The sequence below is a fragment of the Cyprinus carpio genome, chromosome B3 (genome assembly GCF_018340385.1).
Source record: "Cyprinus carpio isolate SPL01 chromosome B3, ASM1834038v1, whole genome shotgun sequence".
Lineage (NCBI taxonomy): Eukaryota > Metazoa > Chordata > Actinopteri > Cypriniformes > Cyprinidae > Cyprinus > Cyprinus carpio.
Genome location: NC_056599.1, coordinates 5,476,206 through 5,495,499, shown reverse-complemented (window position 1 = coordinate 5,495,499; position 19,294 = coordinate 5,476,206). Strand labels below are relative to the sequence as shown.

The 19,294-nt window shown below is 37.5% G+C and overlaps 1 protein-coding gene across 1 annotated transcript; it reads right to left on the bottom strand.

Moving 5' to 3' along the window:
• Positions 1 to 12,084: 12,084 nt before the first annotated feature.
• On the bottom strand, positions 12,085 to 13,892 carry LOC122136727 (zinc finger protein 239-like). The gene is made up of 2 exons (XM_042721268.1): positions 13,731 to 13,892; positions 12,085 to 13,327 (listed from the first exon to the last, which is right to left on the bottom strand). Exons 1-2 carry the CDS (start codon positions 13,786 to 13,788, stop codon positions 12,486 to 12,488), a joined length of 900 nt encoding a protein of 299 aa, XP_042577202.1. The 5' UTR covers positions 13,789 to 13,892; the 3' UTR covers positions 12,085 to 12,485.
• Between the last annotated feature and the right edge of the window lie 5,402 nt (positions 13,893 to 19,294).

The window sequence follows — 19,294 nt, the reverse complement described above, 5'->3', positions numbered from 1 at the left end:
ACACCATAATAGCATGCTGATTTGCGCTCAAACATATGGTAATCATGCAGATACAGCCACATTCCCCATAAAACACACTCACACATATATGAAAAATAATAATAATAATAATAATAATAATAATAATAATTTGGGCAAAAGCAAATCGCTAAATTACACCTCCATCAGATGACAGGTGCATCACAGCGCGCGTCACGAGCCATCACAAGAGAGTGTCAGAATTCAAAATATCTTCCGCCTATCTTTGACTTTTTTTGTGGATCGACACAAACAATACTGTCCCTGAAGAACTGAAACATAAACAAAGGAATTATCATCCATATTACAATGTTATTGCTTCGTTGGACTAAATGTGCTCTATGAGATGTCGTTCAGTGGACCCTTACCTTTCTAACTATATCAGGATTTACAGCTGTGATCCCAGATTCACTTGTTATTACGATGAATCTGGTATGTACTGCGTTTTGTTTCTTCATGTTTTGATGTGTACTGCTTACACAGATTTAGCAAATACAATCTTTATAATCTTTCCATTGGAAAAACAGTGATCTGTCGTCCATGCTTGAGGCTTAGATCTTTATAATGATATATAGTTTGACAAGATTAATTTTGTCCTGTTTCATTTAATCTGTTCGTAAACACTGACAAGTGCAAACAAAGAGAGTTAAGTGCGTGGGGGTCCAGGAGCAGGTTAACAGGTGGAAGAATTGACAATAAAGCGGACTTGACTTGAAACACCATCCACTTTGGCCACGATTCCTCAGTCACTTTCTCTCTGCTACTTCTGTGTAGCAGTGGCCTTTTGATTCCTGCTTCCTGCCTGCCTTGCTGCTGTTTTGTGATAGCTCCGTGTAGCTTTGTTTTTCTGTATAATCTTTTATATTACTATCACTCTCTGTTGTTTAAAGTGATAAAATATAACTTAATTCCCACTATATTTCTGATATTATCTATCAATCTAATCTGATTAATTTGATCGTTCACTTTTATTTTAAATCCGTGAGTGCAGTGCACCTGCATCGCGTTAGCACTCGTTAGCTTGTCATTAGCGTTTCCATTTGTTCCTATCGCTGTTTTCTTTCCTCCTCTCCTGTCTCTCGCTACTCTCTCTCTCCGGTTTTCACAAGTTCATCAAACAACTGTGGTAAGAATCTTTCATCAAGCACGGTGAGTAATGGCTTCGCCTGCTATTGTTATTTGCACTGCTTGCCACATGTATAGTTTATCTCTCTCTGTCGGTGATGAGGGATTCACATGTGATAAATGCAGGGAAATAGTTATGCTTACAGAGAAGATTTCAGAATTAGAGACATGCATCCAAACTTTAATTGAGGACAGTAAGAATGTGAGTGCTCTAGATACGGCTTTGGATGCGTCTATCTCAGGGAGTCCTGTACATTGTTCGGTTCCGGTAACAGGGCCTTTGCAGCAGGGCAACTGGGTGACTGTGAGGCGGCATAGTCGTGGGTCTAAACACCACTCTTCTGTTCCAATCAAAACATTAAAAAGGTTCTCCCCACTCAGTGATGCACCCACTTAGAAACCTGATGAAAGTGCTCTAGTTATTGGCGATTCTATTGTACGGAATGTGAAAATAGAGACACCAGCCACCATAGTCCAATGTTTACCGGGAGCCAGAGCACCTGACATCTTAGCAAATTTAAAAGTGCTGGCTAATGCTAAACGTAAATACAGTAAGATTGTTATTCACGCCGGTGCTAATGATGTTCGACTTCGCCAGTCGGAGATCACTAAAAATAACATTAAAGAGGTGTGTGAACTTGCAAGCATGATGTCAGACACTGTAATATTCTCTGGTCCCCTCCCTGCTTACCGTGGTGATGAGATACATAGCAGATTGTCATCACTCAATGGCTGGATGTCTAAGTGGTGCCCGCAGAATAACATAGGTTTCATAGACAATTGGACAAGCTTTTGGGGCAGACCTGACCTGTTGAAAAGAGATGGTCTTCATCCCTCCTGGGGTGGTGCCGCTCTTCTTTCTAGAAATATGGCACATAGTCTTAGAGTTTGTACTTGACTAACTGGGGCCCAGGTCAGGAAGCAGACAGACTGGCTAAACCAACCGTCTGCTAGCCGCCTCCAGTCACAGAAGTCAGTTAATTCTCAGCACATAGAGACTCTTTCACCTAGATATCACACTGTAGAGACTGTGTCTGTTCCCCGGGCTAGAAAATACAAAAAACGTCCAAACCAATTTAAGAGCAACAATTTAATTGAGGTTCAACAAATAAAAAACAGATGCAATACGGATAAACAAATGATAAAGCTTGGCTTATTGAATATCAGGTCCCTTTCTACGAAAGCACTTTTTGTAAATAATATGATCACTGATCATAATCTAGATGCACTCTGTTTGACAGAAACCTGGCTAAAACCTGATGATTACATTATTTTAAATGAGTCTACACCCCAAGATTACTGTTATAAACATGAGCCACGTCCAAAAGGTAAAGGGGGAGGTGTTGCTTCAATTTATAACAATGTTTTCAGGATTTCTCAGAGGGCAGGCTTCAAGTATAACTCGTTTGAAGTATTGGTGCTTAATATAACATTATCCAGAGAAACAAATGTTAATGATAAATCCCCTGTGATGTTTGTACTGGCTACTGTATACAGGCCACCAGGGCACCATACAGACTTTATTAAAGAGTTTGCTGATTTTACATCCGAGTTAGTGCTGGCTGCAGATAAAGTTTTAATTGTTGATGATTTTAATATCCATGTTGATAATGAAAAAGATGCATTGGGATCAGCATTTATAGACATTCTGAACTCTATTGGGGTTAGACAACACGTCTCAGGACCTACTCATTGTCGAAATCATACTCTAGATTTAATAACCTCAAATTGAATTTAATTTTATTGAAATTAAACAACCAATACAACCAAAAAAACCCAAAACAATAATTTAGTTTTGTGCAAACTCAAAAAGCTTAGCTAAAACTGTAAATTCTACTTCCTGTTACAAGTATTTTAGAACCATCACTTCTACCACAAAAGACTACTTTGTAAGTAATCATCCTGATGTATCCCAATTCCTTAGCATATCCAAAACCTCAGAACAACTTGATGATGTAACAGAAACTATGGACTCTCTCTTTTCTAGCATTTTAAATACAGTTGCTCCTTTACGCTTAAGGAAGGTTAAGGAAAACAGTCTGACACCGTGGTGTAATGAGCACACTCGCACCCCAAAGAGAGCAGCCCGGAAAATGGAGCGCAGCTGGAGGAAAACAAAACTAGAGGTATTTCGTATTGCTTGGAGGGAAAGTAAACTATCTTACAGAGAAGCATTAAAAACTGCTAAATCTGATTACTTTTCGTCTCTTTTAGCAGAAAACAAACATAACCCCAGGTATTTATTCAATACAGTGGCTAAATTAACGAAAAATAAAGCATCAACAAGTGTTGACATTTCTCAACATCACAGCAGTAATGACTTTATGAACTACTTTACTTCTAAAGTCGATACTATTAGAGATAAAATTGTAACCATGCAGCCATCAGCTACAGTATCACATCAGACAGTGCAATATAGATCCCCTGAGGAACAGTTCCACTCATTCTCTACTATAGGAGAGGAAGAATTGTATAAACTTGTTAAATCATCTAAACCAACAACATGTATGTTAGACCCTATTCCATCTAAGCTCCTAAAAGAGGTGCTTCCAGAAGTCATAGATCCTCTTCTGACTATTATTAATTCCTCATTGTTATTAGGGTATGTCCCCAAAACCTTCAAACTGGCTGTTATTAAGCCTCTCATCAAAAAACCACAACTTGACCCCAAAGAACTAGTTAACTATAGACCGATCTCGAATCTCCCTTTTCTGTCCAAGATACTAGAAAAGGTAGTATCCTTACAATTATATTCCTTCTTAGAGAAAAATGGCATCTGTGAGGATTTCCAGTCAGGATTTAGACCGTATCATAGTACTGAGACTGCTCTCCTTAGAGTTACAAATGACCTGCTCTTATCATCTGATCGTGGTTGTATCTCTCTATTAGTGCTATTGGATCTTAGTGCTGCGTTCGACACTATTGACCACACTATTCTTTTGCACAGACTAGAACACTTTGTTGGCATTAATGGAAGTGCATTAGCATGGTTTAAATCGTACTTATATGACCGCCATCAATTCGTAGCAGTGAATGAAGAGGTATCATATCGTTCACAAGTGCAGTATGGAGTACCGCAAGGCTCAGTACTAGGGCCGTTACTCTTCACGCTTTACATGTTACCCTTGGGAGATATCATCAGGAAACACGGTGTTAGCTTTCACTGTTATGCTGATGACACTCAGCTCTATATTTCTTCGCGGCCCGGTGAAACATACCAATTTGAAAAACAAACGGAATGCATAGTCGATATAAAAAACTGGATGACGAGTAATTTCTTACTTGCTAAATTCAGAAAAAACAGAGGTGTTAATTATAGGGCCTAAAAGCTCTGCATGTAATGACCTAGAACGCTGTCTAAGCCTTGATGGCTGCTCTGTCAATTCTTCGTCATCAGTTAGGAACCTAGGTGTGCTATTTGATAGCAACCTTTCCTTAGAAAGCCACGTTTCTAGCATTTGTAAAACTGCATTTTTCCATCTCAAAAATATATCTAAATTACGGCCTATGCTCTCAATGTCAAATGCAGAAATGTTAATCCATGCGTTTATGACCTCAAGGTTAGACTATTGTAATGCTCTATTGGGTGGTTGTTCTGCAAGCTTAGTAAACAAACTCCAGTTAGTCCAAAATGCAGCAGCTAGAGTTCTTACTAGAACCAGAAAGTATGATCATATTAGCCCGGTCCTGTCGACACTGCACTGGCTCCCTATCAAACATCGTATAGATTTTAGAAACCTTGCTTATTACTTATAAAGCCCTGAATGGTTTAGCACCTCAGTATTTGAACGAGCTCTTGTTACGTTATAGTCCTCCACGTCCGCTCCGTTCTCAAAACTCTGGCAATTTAATAATACCTAGAATATCAAAGTCAACTGCGGGCGGCAGATCCTTCTCCTATTTAGCACCCAAACTCTGGAATAACCTACCTAACATTGTTCGGGAGGCAGACACACTCTTGCAGTTTAAATCTAGATTAAAGACCCATCTCTTTAACCTGGCTTACACATAACATACTAATACACTTCTAATATCCAAATCCGTTAAAGGATTTTTAGGCTGCATTAATTAGGTAAACCGGAACCGGGAACACTTCCCATAACACCCGATGTACTTGCTACATCATTAGCTGAATGGCATCTACGTTCATATTAGTCTGTTTCTCTCTTATTCCGAGGTCACCGTAGCCACCAGATCCAGTCTGTATCCAAGTCAGAGGGTCACTGCAGTCACCCGGATCCAGTATGTATCCAGCCCAGATGGTGGAACAGCACCTAGAAAGGACCCCTACAGCCCTGAAAGACAGCGGAGACCAGGACTAGAGCCCCAGAGACAGATCCCCTGTAAAGACCTTGTCTCAGACGACCACCGGGACAAGACCACAGGAAACAGATGATTCTTCTGCACAATCTGACTTTGCTGCAGCCTGGAATTGAACTGCTGGTTTCGTCTGGCCAGAGGAGAACTGGCCCCCCAACTGAGCCTGGTTTCTCCCAAGGTTTTTTTCTCCATTCTGTGACCGATGGAGTTTTGGTTCCTTGCCGCTGTCGCCTCTGGCTTGCTTAGTTGGGGACACTTCATTTACAGCGATATCGTTGACTTGATTGAAAATTATTGCACAGATACTATTTAAACTGAACTGAGCTGCACGATGACATCACTGAATTCAATGATGAACTGCCTTTAACTGTCATTTTGCATTATTGACGCACTGTTTTCCTAATTAATGTTGTTCAGTTGCTTTGACTCAATCTTTTTTGCTTAAAGCGCTATATAAATAAAGATGACTTGACTTGACTTGACTTTAAGGTCTCCCCACACCAATCACTGTAAGTAGAAGCAGTTGAATGTCATTCTGCATTTGACTTACCGCTCGTCTCAGACCACTCCCTCCAGCTGCAACCCCTGCTAAACCTCGCCCCCCTCGCCACACTTATTTTTTCTAATTTTTCTAGAATAATTTAGAATCATGTATAACATTATGTATTCATTCAGAGAATTATGTTGTTTAAATCCCATATGATGTGGTGGAATTGCAGTAAACAAAGATACAAGATGAAAAATTCAATGACAAAAATGCTGACACTCAAAATGACTATCAGAATAAAGCTATGTGTTACAGTTTAACAAGAAAATTATATTTTAGATTTTTACCCTAAAGTGTTCATGATTTTTGAACTAAAGGAACAAAATGACTTCAGATTTTAGTGCTGATTTGAAATATTACTGAAGTGTAATCTTGCAAAACAGTTTTGTAGATTATCATCTTTCCCAATTTTAATAGAGGCTTGCTGCACCTGTTTGCATACTGCATACAAATAAAACAATAGTTTGAGGGTGTTACAGTGCTAAGATGACTGTTGAGTCATTTGGTTTCCCTTAAATTTTTTTCTTGTAAATCACCTGGATGCAGAGAGATGTGGGTGTGGCGCTCATATTAGTTTTGTTGTGCTGGTTTGCATCGGTGTGTTTTTTTGCACAATCACTAAAACCTGTTTCTCAGTACTTAGGTGACTTTCAAAACCCTTCACTCTGTTCTTCTTTCCATATTTCAGTAAATTTTACATTCAAAAGGCACTAAAATTACCAAAACACTTCATACACTCTCAAATCAACTCATTCTTCCATAACACTAGCAACTGTCACCCAACACACTTTTAAAACAATGACCTAAACACACTACCAACAGTCGGCATTTTAAAGTGATTTATTTTATAGAATTTCTTCACAAAACAAGAATGGCATAGATAGTGACTGCAGCATGTTACACAGTCCATATTTACAAAAAGGACAAAATTATACCTAAATTTTCCATTTTGAATAGATGGCAATGAAACTGAAAGACTAACACTTGAGTAGATATTCAGATACATTCAGTAGGTAATCTGATGTCTCTAAGATTTGTTAAAAGTTTTGAAAAGAGGACGTAAATGTGCAAATTGGCCTGTAGATAAATTGAGTTTTGGTGGCATTTCTGTGGAGGAAATCAAGCATTTATGGCAGAGGAAACATCCAAACCCTTCAGTCCCAACGGCAGCAAGAAACTCTGAAGAGATAATGATGATGGTAATGAAGATTATACTCCTTTGCTTCAACATATAAGACTTTAGTATCTAAATAAACAAGTATCTTTGATATTGCATGTCAGCTACTGTTTGTTTTATTTCCCTGATGTAAATCAGTATCAAAAATGAATTGAAGGATCATTTATGCTTTCAGCCGTGTTTGTGCTTTAATTTTCAGAGTTTGAATGACACGAACTGCTCTCAAACTAGAAGAAGAACAAGAACAAAAAAAAACAAGATGGACTCCTGCACTGGAATGAGCTCTGGAGTGAACTCATAAATTAGAGTGGGCTTTGGAGCTTACTCGTAGTCTTGAGTGGGCTCTGGAGTGAACTCATAGTCTTGAGTGGGCTCTGAAGTGGACTCATAGATGGAAGCAAACTCTGGATTGAACTTGTAGATTTGAGTGAGCTTAGAAGTGGATTCATAATCTGGAGTGGGCTCTGGAGCTGACTCGTAGTCTTGAGTGGGCTCTGAAGTGAACTCATAGACTTGAGTGGGCTCTGAAGTGAGCTCAAAGACTTGAGTGGCCTCTTAAGTGGACTCATAGATGGAAGCGAACTCTGGAATGAACTTGTAGACTTGAGTAAGCTCAGGAGCGGATTCATAAACTGGAGTGGGTTCTGGAGTGGACTCTGAGGGCTCTCAGACGAGAGTGGGCACAGAAATGGACTCTGAGGGCTCCTGGACTGGAGCAGGCTCTGGAGTGGACTCTGAGGGCTCTCGAACTGCAGCAGGTTCATGAGTAGACTCTGAGGGCTCCTGGACTGGAGGGGACTCTGAAGTGACCTATGCACACAGAACAGCCCAGGGGTTAATGGCAAAGATGGCCTTCTTGATTATGGTCGCAGCAGTGAAATTGAATAGCACTGTAGTGACCTCTGAGACATACTGGAGTCAGGTCCTCCAGGACCACCAAACTTGGGACCACCGAAGTCTAGTCTTCCAGGGCCACCTGACTTGGGACCACAGGAGTTAGGTCCTCCAGGACCACTGGACTTAGGACCACCAGAGAGTATCAGCTGATCTGGCCGAAATCAGCGGTGGATCCGCTAAACTAGATATCAACCCCAAGCGTCTTTGGAATGTCTGAGTGTCTTAAAGTGCAACTTTCATGATGACTGGAAACACAGGAGTGGTATCCATGTTAGCTGAAGACTGTGGCGTGACATTTATGATGGCTAGAGGCTCTGATGTGATGGCCATCTTATGAAAAGAAACTGAGTTTGGTGGCCATCTTGTGATGCACCTCTGGAACAGCCTTCTCAGGAGCAAACTCAGGAACTAATGGAGTGGACCTTGCTGCTCCCCTCCTTCTCGACCTCTGCTTCTCAGTGGGAGTCAGAGGGCCAGGGCTGGTGGGAAAATCCCTGTGGAAGGGTTGTGATTAACCTGAAGATGCCCACTGACTACGGTGATGGAGATACCTGACGAAGCCCCAGAAGTCCAGGATCCTAAGTCTCTCCATCTCCCACTGGGGCAGAGGATTATCAAGACAGACTTTAAAGAAATCTTTGAGAGCAGCCTCTCACATTTTTATTCTTTTAAACTCATTATTTTCCCACTTTCTCCCTGCAACTTGACTTGTATGAATGTGTGAATGAGTGTGTTCATGTGTTAGATTAGTTTATATGTCTTTGATTTATCCAATAAAGCCTTATTTATATTTGGAAAGAGAAGTATATTGTGTTTTGTGCTTACAAATTAATGTGTTGAACTGCCGATCTTCTTAGTGTGCTAATTAATAGTGTTTTCACTATACTTTGGATATTAATATCCATTGCAGAGTTGATGTTATACAGCTCGTTCAATGAATCGCTGGCCGTCTCAGTTATCAGCCGTAAAACAGAGATTCTGTCCAAATTCCCTTTAAAATCTTAAATGATTCCCTCTGAGCTAAATTGACCTGTTTCCCTCACACATATATTAGTAAAAGTATAGCTAGAAATGAAACGTATTATAAAGCTTTGGTATGTGTAAGTACAAATGTGTAACAGGACATTGGTAACAACACTTTCTGGTAATGAAAGTACAAATGTATTATTTAGCTTTGCTAAAGAAAAAATAAAAAAAGGGATGTAACTGTAGAATGCTGTGTTGCAGACGCAATGAAGGAGGTATCTAAGAAGAAAGTCTCGAAGGAGAAAAATTAGAAAATGGAGGACTTTATGGAGGAATCTTCTTAGGGGATTTCCAGACCTCATGACATCACAAGACATTGGGATCCACCTGCTGTCTATAAAGGACTGAAGAACGATGAAGAAAGTCAGATGCTGGTTCTGTGTGACAGCTTCTCCGGTGCCAACGGCCCTGCCAGTGATGCCTCTAAACAACCAAGCTTGCAAATTATATATCTTTGTTTTAATTTCTGTTTTGTATATTAGTATTTTATTTGTAACATTGTAACTATATAAAAAACTTCATATTCACGGGCAGAAAGAGGCTGGAACCGGCGGACACTCAAATAAAACTTTAATAACAAAATAAACATAAAACAGCGCGACAGCCCCTCACGGTCGACTGCCGCGCACAAACCAAAACCAAACACAAAGTAAAGCCCAGGCCTGGTCCTCTCTCGTCCTTCACTGTCGTCGCTCCTCTTTTGTATCCTCCCAATCTCCTCCGTGGGACTTGAGACCGGTGAGTGGAGCAGGTGTCGCTCATTTCCCAATCACTCCACCGGCCTTGCTCCGTTCCCACGGCTCTCGGCCCTGCCCCACTCGTCACAAACATATTTAACCTATATATAATAAACTTATACTTAAATATAATTAAGAAGCTCGCCTGCCAAAAGACTCTGATTACTAAACTCGAGCAGAACAGACCACGGAGAAGTCTTCTGTAACCTATTTTGTATGAAAATTTGAAAGCTTATAAGATAGGACAGATTTGACTTGCTTTACCTAACCTGAGAATAAATAAAATAAGGTAGAAGGTGTAGGAGATTTAGCACCATAAAACAATACCTATGAAACATATTAGTGTTCTAAGAATCTTTAATTGTTTGCATATCAACATCCAATAGAGTTCCATATGCAAATTACCATGTTCTCAGACAAAGGGTTGTAAAACTCCCCACTATTTCCAACCTCCCGCTTGGAATTTCAGTCTTTCTCATTGGACAAGCCCTCCATGAGAGGCGTGAATCTTATCAGACCTTAAAGGCCTCATATCAGTGACCTTCAGTCTGCGGTTCTGTTCGATTCTGAGATGGGGATGCTGAGCTAGTCTTCTAAGGACACCCTAAGTTCCTGCCAGGCCTCGGCCTTGACTTTCCATTCACCAAAGATCCTAGGATCTCAGCTGATGTCTCTCTTTGCTCTTTTTCACTTTCCACTGCACTGTAAAAAGTAATCACTGAATCTACTTAAGAAAAGTTTGTAAATACAACTGATTTTGGCAAATTTGTTGGTTTTACTCAATTAAGCTGTGTTATATGAACTTTCAGGTGGATGCGGTAGTTAAACTAAACAGCTTAACCAAATTTAAGAACATCTAGTTCTGTAAAATCTAACAAGCTTGTTAACTTATTTTTTTCTGTTGACTTTACTTAATGTGAAGTTGTTTGTTTATTTTACTGATGAAGAGGTAGTAATCCTTACTATTTGTGTTCAAAGTCTTAATTACTCAAATAATACTAATTAAGGTAGGCTTATCAGAGTTTTGGGTCAATTTCTATTTAGCTGTCAATCATGTCAGCTTAGTTAGAGGTTTCCAACCTTTAAAAACCTACACAAGATCATTTAAACACAAAAGCTGAATAATAAATCATAATCAGTAGTGAAACGGGTCCCGCTTTATATTGTTTCCCTAATACCTGTGTACTTACATAGGAACTAGATGTGCACATAGGATGTAACTACAGTCTAAGTACACACACACACATTATATACACATCTAAAATGTTTGTGTAACTACACATTATGTAACAATCCACTGAATGGTATGTGTAAGTACAAATGTGTAACAGGACATTGGTAACATCACATTTTGGTAATGAAAGTGCAAATGTGTGAAAGGACTAACAGCACTTTTTGGTAAAGAAAGTGTTGAACTTTATAGTAGATTTATCATGTAATTACTCTGTTGTTACACAGCAGCGGTCAGTAAGAAACCTTACAAAACGCGTGTCCTTGAAAAAAGAAAAAAGAAACCTTGCTTTGATATGAAATATAATTAAGTCTTGCTTTTAATAAAACAAGCTCTTTTGTATCATTAAAAAAAAACATTCCCATCCATTGTATAGCATATGAATGATTGAATTGTATCTGTGTTGTTACAAGGGGAAAAGCATGAACTATTTATGAATTAAATTTTACAGATTAGACAATCAAGACTTCACAATATTGTTATTACAGCAGCGTGAAAAAAGAAGGTTATTCAAACTGGGAATAAATAATGTAAAGAAACACAGCACTCCATGACATCAGTCTAAAACTGTGAGTTCTGCATTTTCACAAAAACTCTGGTTATAATAACTGATTGGTTATAATGCACAACGCTGCAAACTGCAGAATCATCTCACAACACTTAAAAATAAATCTGCTGTAAAGTAATAAAGCAAATCTACTATAAATTAAATGCCACAATCGACACCTTTCAGTCATTTCACTTTACACATTTCACATGACAGTCGCTCTAGCTTCCTACCACTTCTACAAAATATCAGCTAAATGAAATCAAATGTATTCCATTGCACTAGTGTAAATGATGTTCATAGTTTCTGCTTATAATGTCATACACTTATCACATAATCCATCTGTATAGTACATTCATAGTACACCTATCTGTATATCATGCTGATAGTATTTAAAATCTGTAAATTATGTCCATAGTACTACCTTATTTGTATATTTATTGTACATTTGTACCATATTGTAGACACTGTATATCCTGTACTTACTGCTTGTTGCACTTCTGGTTAGATGCTAACTGCATTTCGTTGCCTTGTGCCTTACATGTGCAATGACAATAAAGTTGAATCTAATCTAATCTAATTCCTGTGTTATCGTTCACCGATGACACATATGGTGTTCAGCTAATAAAGATCCTCAGCGCAGGCCAACAGCTGAATTTGCAGATTTGGCTTCAATTGTCCGAAGGTCTTTATGTTCTTCCTGTTCTTAAATTTCCAGGTATGAATGAGAAACCCCTTCAGACGATTCAGTGCATGCAGGGAACTGATCAAATCATTCAAACTGATCTGTGAACAAATGCACACCGTTTTGCAGGTTTCTTTGTTCAAGACCTTGAACAGAATCAACTCAAAAGAGCAATTCATTCGTGAATGGGGCATCGTTCATGACCAGATAAAAGAGCACACATGGAATAAATTACATTTGATAAGGATTTGTTGAGGACAGCATCAGATCTGAAAGTGCTGGATTTGAAGATGATCCACTTATTGTGAAAGTTTTTTGCATTACTGTGTAGAGAAGATGATTGACTGAAACACTTCCCACATGCAGTGCAGTGATACGGTTTCTCTCCAGTGTGGATCCTCTCATGTGTTTTCAGACTTGATGACTGATTGAATCTCTGGTCACAGTGTGAACACTTGTACGGTTTCTCTCCAGTGTGGATCCTCTCGTGCAGTTTTAAATGGCTCGCTGAAGTAAAAGTCTTTTCACACACAAAGCACATGTACTCTCTCACACCAGTATGTATTTTCTGATGCTCTTTCAAATGTTGTAGTAATGAAAAGCTCTTTCCACACAAATGACATGAATGTGGTTTCTCCTTTGTATGAACTCTCATGTGATTCTTCAGTTTTGAAGCTCTCAAAAATGTTTTGCCGCACTGATCACATGTGTGTGGTTTCTCTTTAGTGTGGATCTTCATGTGTATCTTAAGGTTTGATGATTGTGTGAATCTGTTCCCGCACTGATCACAAGTGAATGGTTTCTCTCCAGTATGAACTCTCATGTGAACATCAAGATTTCTTTTGCTTGTCAAACTCTTTCCACACTGAGTGCAGGTGAAAGATTTCTTGGCTCTTCTTTTCTTTAAATCTTTCTGTTTAGTTTGAGAGCAACTCAAAGGTTTTTCTCTACTTTTGACATGATTTTTCTCCTCAACTTCATTCAATTCTACATTCTCCTCAATTTCTTCATTTAATTCTGAAATAAAAGTAAAAATAGTTTATTCTGAGTTAGTCGTAAAAACAGAGAAATGTGAAAGGAGATAAAAATGAACCCTGATGTAAACATATATATATCTTTTTAAAGCATTTTCATAAATGATATGTCTCTGAAACTTTAACTGTTTGTAAGTATTATTGGCACAAATCCCATGTTTCTACAGTGAGAAATATTAAATATGTTTGATCAACAACAAAATTACCTAACATACATTAAATTTGTTTAAAAAAAGTACCCATATCATAGAAAGTGTCTATTATTATATGATGCTTCCTCTAGATTACTCAACAGCTCAAAAGATTTTTCCTGCTACAACAAATCTACTGCTTGAAGCTTCACAACACTCAGCCTCATTAATGAAGAATGAAGAATAAACACCAACCTGTTAGTTCTTGAGTATCTTCAGTGTGTTTGATTCTGCAGGGTTCTGGATCGCTCATCTTCTCTCTGTCCTCTTTAATAAACTCAGTCTTTACAGATTTCAGATCTTCCTGATGATTTGAAGCTCGTCTTCACTTGTAAACTGATGGAGATATTGCAGCATTTATTACTGAATTACTGTAGGAGGAATTTCACTGATGATGTGTTGCAGTGGGCGGAGCTTCACTACCAGTGAACATGTGGGAGGAGGAGCTTATCTGCCAAAATCAAAAATACATCACTGAGTTTGTTTTTATAGTAATTAACAACAGAAAATAAATGATGTAATGTAAATTGAAGTATAAAGACAACAGTTGAAAGCATAAACTCAGATATAAATGTACAGGCGAACTGCACAGTTTGCAGAGAAGTATTTAATTTCCTTAGCTTTTCAGAGCTTGGTAGATGAGTAACTACTGTATTTCTATTATTATACAGATAAATACATATTACAATTAATGTTATATTAATTGATTTTTTTTTTATAAATATTAATAATATATAGGTATAATAAAGTTTTAAAAGTGTGAAATAATTTAAATAAAAATGGAACAAATAATAATCACACAATTATTTGAATCACAATTTAAGCAGTAAATAAGCTAAAAATGTATCCCATCCCTACAGAGTTGTCAAAAACGTGATAACTGTCAGAATGACTGATTTAGGCGCGCCAACCTAAGAGTTTTTAGAATTAAATAAAATAATCAAATGTAAAATAATGATGATGTGTTCTGTTGCAGGTTGTCACACTTGATCTCATGTTTCCTCATGGTTTATTGTTGAGCTGTTGAATTGTTCTGTTAAAATAATCAGTTTCAAGCCTTTCATACTTTTTTTAGCTTTAAGTGTCAATTTACAGGAGATCTGAAGACATCAGCATAACAAATGAGGTGAAAACAGGAACTATTGACACGAAATAAAGAGTCTTTTCAGCAGCTCTGTTAATATTGATGAGTCTCAGACCATCAACACTCATTCAACAAGACCTTCAGATCATCAGCAGATCATCTCACTTTATTCTGAGTGTTTGCTGATAGAAACTAGAGTCAGGATATATGATACAGTTTCTCACAATATGTATAAAACATAAGTAATCCAAAAAACTAACGCTAAAGTAAATAACTGCCCTAAAGCACAATAATATGCATGTCTAATAGAAATAAATACATTCTTATAACTACATTCAGTTGCAATGAAGTAATTCGATTAATGAAGTAATTCTTTAACTTGTTAAAGTTGTGTACACAAACAATGACCATAAAACATCTTAAAATAAAGAGCACCACGAAGCAATGTTTAAATGATTTCAGTGTCGCATTTGATTAATATTTCACTATAATAACATTTATGTATGAATGTCTCACGTGTCTCACGTCTCACTGCTGTTGGTTATTGGCGGGGGCTGTTGGTTGTCGCTGAGTGTTTGAATCTGGTTTGAATAAAGATCTGGCGCCACCTGCTGGACGCTCCGTGGATTTCCATTCGCCTGATATTTTACTTTTTCTTTTTTTATACTTCTGTTTTTAGTTTACTACGGAGCCCTGCACGTCACCTGTAGGAGAAAAAAAATCAATCCGTGGCGACGGTTTTGCAACCCGTCCCCTCAGTTTATAAACCCTGCTCACGAATTCTTAAACTGTTCCCTCGGTTTAACAAATCGTGCCCACGGATTAATAAACCGTACCCACGAATTTCCAATCTGTGCGCTCAGATTTTATAAACCGTACCTTTGGTTTTTGAATCCGTACCCACGAATTCATAATCCGTGCACACGCTTTCACAATCCGTTCCCTCGGATTTGTAAACTCACGGATTTGTGGCTCTGCCCCCACCGGCAGATTCAGTTCTGTTTATTAAACATTATTTTTCATAGTATCCTATGAGACCATGATCCGCCCTCACAAAATAGTCTTCTTTTTAGCGTTTATTAGGGGTTCAAGCACGCAGTGCTGAAACCCTATTGTAATTGTTAAGATTTTTATTATTATTATTATTATTATTCCGCCTTAAAACTGAACGGGCAGCCCAAACCGTAAGGCCTAGAGAGCTGAAACTTGGTCAAAAGGTAGTAGTCTTGCTCGCTACTCAGATACAAAGATCCGGCCCATTCGGCCAGTGGGGGGGCGCTACAGCGATCAAAAATGCGTTTTTGCTAATAGCTCCTAAACCGCTTGTCTTAGACTCAAAAATTTAACATTTCTGGAATCCTTGGGTCAAGCGAAATTAAAAACGGTCACTCTGATTTTGGGTCTAGGAGGCCTCGTTTTTTCGCAAATTTGACGTATGTCCAAAACCTACTTTTGCGAACTAGTCCTAGGTTTTTCACCCAATCGGAACCAAACCACTGCAGAAGTTTTCTCTGGACAGTGAATATCAATAATTATCAAAAAAAAAGTAGAAATTTCGACTCACTGTTGTAATGGGATGCCAAAACGTTCGAAAGTCGAGGACCAATTTTACGCAACAGGCTATAACTTGTGAATGAAATGAGAAAACTTGCTGGACATTTGTAGGAGCTAAAACTTTGGTCAAATAAAAAAAATTGCACACCTCTGCCACTTGGGGGCGCTATAAGACAGAAAAAACACATAAATGGCTATAACTAGGCAACCGTTGGTCCGATCGACTTGAAAATTGGCATGTCGTGTCTTTGTCAGAAGTGGCACAAGTATATATGAGGACATTCGCGTATCTCAAAAAACATGGCCGCCATTGGCCAAAGAAGTTTGAGCACCTATTTAACAAGGTTAACGGAGGTCAATCGGAACAAAACTTGGTGGGCATGTTTGACTCATAGCCCTAAAGGACTGTAAGAATTTTGAAAGAAATCGGCCACTAGTTGGCGCTAACGAGTTTTATGGCTCTGTAATCACGTGGTGTTTCACATATCAACACAATATGCATATCATTTGATAGATCTCCTCATATTGCACAACTTTGCCTCAAGAACCATTGCTGTCAATCAAATCGTTCATTAATTATTCACAAATATGTTAAAAACATGCTTTTGCGAACTAGTCCTAGGTTTTTCACCCAATCAGAACCAAACCACTGCAGTAATATTCTCTGGACTCTCTAGATCAATAATTATCAAAAAAATTTTGAATTTTGTCCTTTGGTTAGCTATAACTGGGTCATTTTTAAAAGGGGCGTGACCAAATATACCCAAGAGCCTATAATACCTAAATGAAAACTCAAAACTTTATGAAACTTGGTGAAAACATGTAGCAGATGACTCTTAACAAGCATGCAAAGATTCATGGAGATCGGACCATAGGTGGCGCTATAACAGTTAAAAGGGCATCAAAAAACACAAGATTTCTATAAAAAATGACCTCAAACTGTAGAACATGTTCATATATTCACACAAACACTAGATCTTAACATCATATGATAGAACTCCTCATTCTGAACAACTTTGCCTCAAGGCCTAATGCTGTCAATCAAATCGTTAATTAAATATTCACAAATAAGTTAAAAACTTACTTTTGCGAACTAGTCCTAGGTTTTTCACTTAATCTCAATCAAACCACTACTGAACAATTCTCTGGACTCTCTAGATCAATAATTATCAAAAACAAAATTGAATTTTGTCCTTTGGTTAGCTATAACAGGTTAATTTAGAAAAGGGACGTAGCCAAAATACCCAAAAGCTTATAAAACCTAAACGAAAACAACTCAAAACTTTATGAAACTTGGTTTAAAACATGTGTCAGATTACTCTGAACAAGCATGCAAAGTTTCATGGAGTTCAGACCATAGGTGGCGCTATAACAGTAGAAAAGTTCTCAAAAACACAAGATTTATATGGTAAATGGCCTCAAATTGGTTGAAAATGCTCATATATTCACACAAACACTAGATCTTCATATCGTATGATAGATATCCTCATTCTGAACAACTTTGCCTCTGGGACCAATGTTGTCAATAAAAACTGTAAATTAAACCTTATGTAAAATAAATTAAATAAGCTACTTTAACGAACTAGTTCAAGGGTTTAAGCTGAAAATCAATAAAACCACTTCAGTACAATTCTCTAGCCTCTCTAGGTCAATAATTATCAAAAAAATGTTGAACATTTGCATTTGGACAACTCTAAACCGGTCATTTTCTAATATGTTCTTTACGTAGTGTACCCAAAGGCCTACTAATACAAACAGAAAGCCCAAAAATTCTCAAGTGTAAAATAATCAATAATTTCTTTCTAAAACAAGCATGTAAAATTTAAGAGAGATTGGGCAAAAAATATCACTCTAATAGTTAAAAAGGTTAAAAACACAGTGTGGTATGAGAATTTGCAATTTATAACCACTAGATGGCAGCGGAAGACCACTAATGGGCTCATTCAGCTAACTTTAACAGTACTGTTCAAAGGTTTGATGGATTCATGCTTAAACATTATAAATCACTGTTATAACATTTTAAATCTCATTGAGACAAAGTTAACAATTTTGTTCATACAGAAATATCAGTTTTTACAATTTTGTCAGATTATGATTAGAGTGAAACCAGAAAATGACATCTAAACTCATAAAAAGAAAAGACTTGCAATAAGTTTTGTATCACCTATCACTTATTTTAAATATCAACATGTGTGTGCATGTATCTGTGTGTGTGTGTATATGTGTATATGCGTCTACGTGAATATGGTTATAGAGTATTAATATAAAAGTTTAATCATTTAATTTCAGTGTGTGTATGTGTGTTGTGAGTCTGTGAGCCTATTCTCCATTTTGGATGTGTTTAACTGTCAGCCATACATCAAGGTTGGTCAAGACCACCTCAAAGGCCTTAAAGTGCTTGAACCCCGGTAATTGCTGCTTGCAGCTATATTTTTACATTAATCGCCAATAGGATAAGACACCGGCGCCTGTGTTTTATAGCCTAAAATAAACGCTGAAAAGAAAATTCCCTTAATTTTAAAAAAAAAAAAAAAAAAAAAAAAAGGTAAAAAGCATTGTTATAATAGAACTATTTATTTAATAATAAAATGAACAGTGAAGCGTGCTTCTAACTCTGTGGGAAAAGCTTAGTATAATAAAATCACCAAAATAAGTCTTCAGGTTAAGAAAGAATAGTACACAAACACATTTCCAAAACTGTAAAAGGTGATTTAAAAATAAAGCATTCATGAATTATTTTATGACAAACATTTTTACTGTCTTAAGTGCACTCATTTATTTAGCCTATAAATTAAAATAATAATAATAAAAATAACTATTATTATTATTATTATTATTATTATTGTTACATATTATTGTACAGGTTATGCATAAGATACTTTTATCCAAAACGACTTACAAAAGAGTTACAAATTATTCCAGAGTCAGTCACAATGCCAGGTTTATTATACAATAATAAAGTGCTAAGATTATCACAAATTAAACAATATTTTGATGCACATCTTTCTTACTAAATTTGCTGTAGGCCTATTCCACATAATAATATTCAATAAAACAGTATGTTAACACGTAGGCTACCTTTGAGCTTGCTCAAGGGAACGGATTGTGAAAGCGTGCGCAC